Consider the following 6,523-nt stretch of genomic DNA (forward strand, 5'->3'; position numbering starts at 1 on the left):
AACAGATCGCATTTACATGGATACTTGTCAAAACAGCCATTCTGACATAATGTTCTGTGCATTTGCTCAAGCAGACAAGAAAGAGGACTCAGTTTGGTACTCACGTGCAGTCCGAGCCGAGCACTTTTTGTGTGTGCGCAAAGAAACAATCTGTCACAGCGCGTGAGTACCACATTGAAATCTCGTTGATTTGAATAGCTTAAAACGCTTGAATGTTTAAAATGACAAGGCTTAAAAAACGTGAAAATGATAAAGCAGCACTAGCCTGATCATTCAGATAGGTGATTAGTTAAACTACATTCCCTTAACAGCAGGTAAATTTGCAGGTGAATATAAAATGTTACATACACTACTGGTGAACGAGACAGTGTAATGCAAATATGTCTGAAAGGTCTGACATAAGATGCCACATGAACAATACTGTATGAAGCGTTGTTTGTTTACATCACGTTGCGCCTCGCGTTATGAAAACAATGTTAGGGATACAGTGATCAAAAATCAAGCGTAGCATTAGTTCTGGCAGGTCACGTTAGTCAAGCTCGCATCAGCTGACCTTCAGCTGATCCCCATCTATCTATGGGAATACGACACCTATCTAAGCAGACAGTCGATCGCCAGGAGCAGGGTTGGGCACCCCTGATATAGATATTGTATATGTTGAATATTCATCCAAATTATGGTGAAAACCAAAACATTTGTGTTAAAATAACGTCTGTGTGTTCAAAAAGTAAAGAGATGTTTATATATTACTTAACTGGCCAATGGAGCAAACCAACCCCGTGATGTCACACGCTGTGGTACTGCAAGATGGCAGCGACCTTGCTCCAAAAGCTATAACAAAACATCCTTTTTTTTTCTTTAAAATGGTTACATTAATCGTGTTTGTTATATATTTTTTAATTAAAGTGGAAATCACTTTACTAAATAATGAAAACTTGACTGACTGCTTCCCTTCCACTTTAAATAGGCTATTAGCCTGTAGTGATTATTGTCAACATTACTGTTGTTTTGCAGTTGCTGGAGACAAGGTCAACCGAGACAAACACAGAAAGAGAACTGCGGAGGACAGAAATGGTGGAGCTCAATGTAAGATGAGGAAGATGTTGTTGATGTGGATGCACACAGGATCTTCAGTGAGGAATGGAGTCTGCTGGGACACTTCATTTCATGTATTATTTACTGCATTTGTTTGAAATCTTTCATTCAAAGTAGATGTTGTATTTTTAAATGTTGTTTTCTGTTGAAATTTCCAAATTTTGCTATTTTCCAATAATAAAGACAATCAATCAATTGTTGGTTAAACTATATTTTTTCAATCTGCCCACTTGGTCTGCAACCAATCATATCATTCACCTGTAAGGGTTTTGTGAGGGATATTTTCTAAATGTAACCAATAAAGTCACTTTTCTGTAAGAGTTTTGGGTGGGATAAATCACAAGTTTACCAATGAAATTACTTTTAAGGAAAGCCTTTGTACTCAGTGGCCCAATAGCTGTGTGGTTTAGGGGTGAGTTTAGTTTCAAAGCAACCAATCCAGTTTAACATGAATGACCAAAAGGGAAGGGCACAGTGGCACAAAGGTGCAAATGTTCCCTGAAACTTGCCATGTTCTTTGTTCTTGCCATGGCAACAAATGGCTGTTGCACGGAAGAATACCTCCGTAGCATACATCCGAATTGGTACATTACCCGTGGTATTTCCCGTATCTGGTCCATAATACTCCTGGATTTGTCGGCAATTCTGCGGTGTAGTTTACTGGTCCATATACACCTCTTTTCATGCAGCGCTGATTCAACTAAATAATGTAAACTTGACTGACTGCTTCACTTCCACTTTAAAGGCCAGAAACTTTCCTTTTCCCCTAACTAACAAACATAGACTCGAACATGCACGATTTGTCAACATGCAATTCAGAAACATTAAAACTCATTCAGAACCATAGATCTCATGTAATGGTGTTAAATGTATGTTTAGACATTTTTACTGGAAAACAATACCAAAATAATGATTAGGATAAAGATCTATTTACAGTGCAACTTAGAAATGAGCCAACTAGTGGCTTGTTTATAGATGATGCTACATATTGATCAGGAATAGCTGATCACCAGAAACAAAAAAAAAGTAACACTTTTACAATGTTATCAGATTATAATTCATACTATATGTTCTGCTTTTTCCTTTGTTCAACATTTTCTTTCAGCAAAATTGAATTGAAAAGCAATCTCCTTTGGTGCAATTGCCCTTCCTCTATGTTAATGTATTCAGAGTATATGCAAGGGCCTAGCTACTCATGAGCCCAAGCACAGACCTATTGGCATAAAAACAGAAGAGCCAGTCAACTAATGCTTCTGGATGAGCTCAGCACAGGGCTGCTAATGCAGTCAGATGTGCTATTGCGATGTGGATGGGTCACACAGGTAAGTGAAACATGCTCTGACTACATAAATTTCATCTTTTCTAGGTAGGGAAGTGGAGTACTTCTGGGGGGCTGAACATCACCGAGGTCTCCAGGCAGAACGGCATGAACATCACTGACTCGCTTTCCAACCGCTCACTGGTCATCACCACCATCCTGGTAAGGTCATCGAGAGGCTATGTGTGAAGGAGAGCGCTCTTTCTGTCTCCAGCTTTATCATTCTGCATCTAATTTACTTTTTCTCCAAATTTCACTATCTTTTCTAGTGTGCTTTACCTTGTTTCAGGTCAGCGTATGGGCTGATTTTCAAGTAATGAAACGCACATGCTCCAGATTCTCATTTCCTCTCACAGAAATGCCAAATAGCTCTGTCCCTTTCAGTGTCTCAGTCCTTGAAATAAATTGACCTGGCTGAATCAACAGCACAAGATGTCTTCCCCTGTTTGAAACAAAGTTTGAGGCTCAACCATCTCCCATGACTGCTTTAGTAAGCAGAATAACAATTCTGAATTGAAGACAGTACCAGCTCTCAACACAGTTTGCCTATTTGAAATAGGAAATGTAACTTAGTACAATTAATATTTAAATACATTTTCATTATTTTTATTTTCCTCCTGTACATGGAAGTGAGCATTCGGGTTGCCCCAGGTGCTACTACTTGCAATGTGATTCATCAAAAGTCATAAGTCTTTCTTATGAATTTTGATAAATGAAAAGAAAAAATCTAAATTATGAATATGGAGATATATTAGTTCAAACATGAAAAATTCATGAAACTTTTTTTTTATCTGTTTGCACTGTAACTTGACATGAAGTCTTGAGGCCCGTTCACACCATGGAGGGTAAAATACCTTAGTATAAGCATAAAAATACCATAATATGTTTGCAGATATTTAGGAGACATGCAAAGTTTACATACTTGTTTATCCAAAAAAAAACAAAAACAAACAATGCTACAGCTATGGATCATACTTTGAAATGTGTGATCCATGTCGGAATCTCTGTTTTTGTTTTGGTCTCTGTGACTCCGCCCACTGCCAGTTTACCCAAAAGTATTTCGACACCCCGAGTTGCCAGTGTATTGCAGCCATTGGAAGCCAGCAAATGAACTGTGTTAGAAATTGCATTCTACCTGACCTAAAATTCCTCTGTGTCCATCTAAAAATCTTCATGACCGGAGAAATATTCACTTGTTGCCTTCCACTGTAAAACGCGCTCTTTCCTGATGTGTGTCCTCAAACTGGCAACCCGCATGAGCATTTAAAGAGCTCTAGCATTAAAAGGGGCAGACATGAGAGTAGCTTATAATTTGGTGGCTTTTGGTGGAAGATGGTGCTAGAAAAAAAAACAAAAAAAAAACAATGTTTTATTAAAACACATTTTATACCAACTATTAAAAAATAGCACATACTGAACTTATTTGCGAAATGGTTTAGTGCAGACTGTGGTAGACAATGTCTAGGCATATGTTAAATGGGGAAAAAGCAATATATATGTGGAAGTAACTTATTTTCGGTGAATATGCAAGACTTCCATTTCTTTTGTCTCTATAGGTGAATAACTAGAGGAATTACAAAGAGCAGTAAATGGTAAAACTATTTGCCCTACAAACGACAGTAATGCGTTTATAATTATGATAGTAATTTAACATAACATGATAACAAATATCAGTTTGCAATAGCAAGCAGCATAACAGGTTTTGTTCAACTAAAATACCTGGATACGAATGACACCAAGCTTGTGAATTGTGAATTCAAGTCACAAATGGCTGTGCCCATGCTTAGGTTAAGGTGGATAGAAGTATAACGTATGTTATGTGAAATCAGGACACTGTCAAATAAAATGTTACCATTGTTACTTGCTTAATTTGATTGAACATTATGATGGACAGCCCTAAAAATAAGTAATAAGCTTGAACGGCTAACCCTTGCACAGGTACTTTAAAAATTCAATCAGCACACTTATTGGATAATGCCACTGACCCATTCTAATTTGGTTTCTCTCCATAGGATATTTACTATAGACATGTGGCCTTAACTTATACAAGCAGATGCATGCTGGGTGAAATTATGCTTTACCTAATGTCATTTGCCAGATAATAGCACAAATGACACGTCTTAAAATAAATGTGTGCCCATTCAACACTGCATTCTCACAGATGCCCCAAGGGCTGCATTTATGCATGTCGCAGGAATGTTTTGGGATTTTGTGGTACTGACAGCAGCATCTGTGGACTTATTTTGGACAGGCAGATGAGTTATCAACAGGGATAAACACTGTCATTAAATGTGGATTGAGCTACAAGGCTATAATTATGAGTTAAGGTCTTGATAGGATATAATCAGAGATTTTCTAGTACCATGCAGTGGCCCTGGGTATTGTTATCTTAAAATAGTAACCACATATTTATTTATTTATTTATAAGGCATTACATAGGGGTATTGAATAAGGGTCACTTTAAAGTGACGCGATTTTGAATACAAATGAAGAATAACGCATCACATATAACACTTATGACAAATAGAAATTATGATGTAACATCCTGAAGGCTCACTGACAACAACTTCTTTCAGAAAAAAATGAAAAAAAATGCAAACAGGTGCTGAGATTGCCTACGTCTAATTTGTGGACCTTGGAATATAATATGATCATATGATTGCATCAGCTGACAATTAAGAAGCCCAAAACGTTTGTCTAATGTCATCGCTCAAATGATGGAGGCATCATATAACACTTACTTGCTATGATTTAACAGATTGTTTCATACTTCAGTCTATGTAACTGGTTAATTTCTGTCACTGCTCATACAGGAAAAGAGGGAGAAGCTATTAAAAGAAAAAAAAAAAAAAACCTTAGGGAATTTTACAGATTGGGGGCTTAGAACAGATGGTAACTGTTATAGTTGATTTTTTTTTTTTGGCCACACAAACTTTTTGATCGACATAACTTGTACAGCGTTTTGTTTCATTCTACATCCATTCAATCCATGGCTCATGGTTTCATCTAAAACAGGCTGACACCTAAAAAGTCTTAAAAAGTCAAAATGTTTTATATTAAAAATATATAAATAACTTTATTTTCTGATTAGATGTGTTGCATGTCAACAATTTATGATACCTACATATAGCTTAATTGTTCTTATATATTTGAATGGGGACTGGGGCTAGTTGTCACACTTTTAACTCCAATGAATATTCCCCAGTCAGTGCATTTTTAAAGTTTTTTTTTATAGGCACATATTAAAGATGCTTATATTATAGATACTTATTAGATGCGATGTTATTGACAGACAAATGTAGCGTCTGGACCAATCAAAAACACAATTTTTCATTTGATTTAACAAATCAGTTATTCATTTGATTAACAAGTCGTCACAGACCCCTCACCCAATAGACTGGGCGCCAGGATGACTGCGAATGACCACAGGCCACTGGTTACCATGGCAACCCCGACACCTTTGCTAAGACCAGAGCCATTTACGACCTGATGGAATGTGAGTAGGGAAAATCACTGCATGTTCCATAGCAAGAGGCACAATGCACAGTAGAAATGGACTTTTCTACTAATTAATCCATAGGAAAACCTTTCTTTGAATGAACACACATAGCCTTCAGGTCATCGTGTATGTTGTCTTTGAGATTTTATACTGTTTTATGCAGGCTTGTGATGGAAACACTCATTCCTGTCATCCTACATATATGTAAAACTACCATGTTTAGTATCTATGAATTAGTCTTCTGATGATCTAAACGAGAGTGTACATTATATGTTGGTACATAGGCAATATATTAGTGTCCTGAGAATCTTTAGTAATTTCGATTCAAGTTCCATATGCAAATTACCATGCTTCCACACAAAGAGTCATAAAACTCCCCAGTATTTCCAAACTCCCACTTGGGATTTCCGTCTTTCTCATTGGACAAGACCCTTTTGAGAGGCGTGAATCTTCCGAGACCTTAAAAAGGCCTCACACCAGGGACCCGCCCAGAGTCGGTGGTTTGGTTGAATTCTGAGAAGATGAAAATGTGAGCTACAACGCTCCCGGACACCCTAAGTTTTGTGCCAGGCCTTCGGCCTTGACTTTTCCATTCACCAAGATTCTCTGAC

General features: G+C 37.4%; 1 protein-coding gene across 1 annotated transcript in view; it reads left to right on the forward strand.

Annotated features, from left to right (window-relative positions):
• Positions 1-2,440: 2,440 nt before the first annotated feature.
• LOC107673968 (glutamate receptor ionotropic, kainate 3-like) overlaps positions 2,441-6,523 on the forward strand; it is a 61,530-nt gene continuing 57,447 nt past the window's right edge. The window contains exon 1 of the mRNA XM_016467821.1: positions 2,441-2,575. Within this exon, the coding sequence (XP_016323307.1) occupies positions 2,522-2,575 (54 nt within the window). The 5' untranslated portion in view covers positions 2,441-2,521. The remainder of the gene's footprint in view (positions 2,576-6,523) is intronic.

The sequence above is a fragment of the Sinocyclocheilus anshuiensis genome, unplaced genomic scaffold, assembly GCF_001515605.1.
Source record: "Sinocyclocheilus anshuiensis isolate Anshui unplaced genomic scaffold, SAMN03320099.WGS_v1.1 scaffold921, whole genome shotgun sequence".
In the NCBI taxonomy this organism is placed as follows: Eukaryota; Metazoa; Chordata; class Actinopteri; order Cypriniformes; family Cyprinidae; genus Sinocyclocheilus; species Sinocyclocheilus anshuiensis.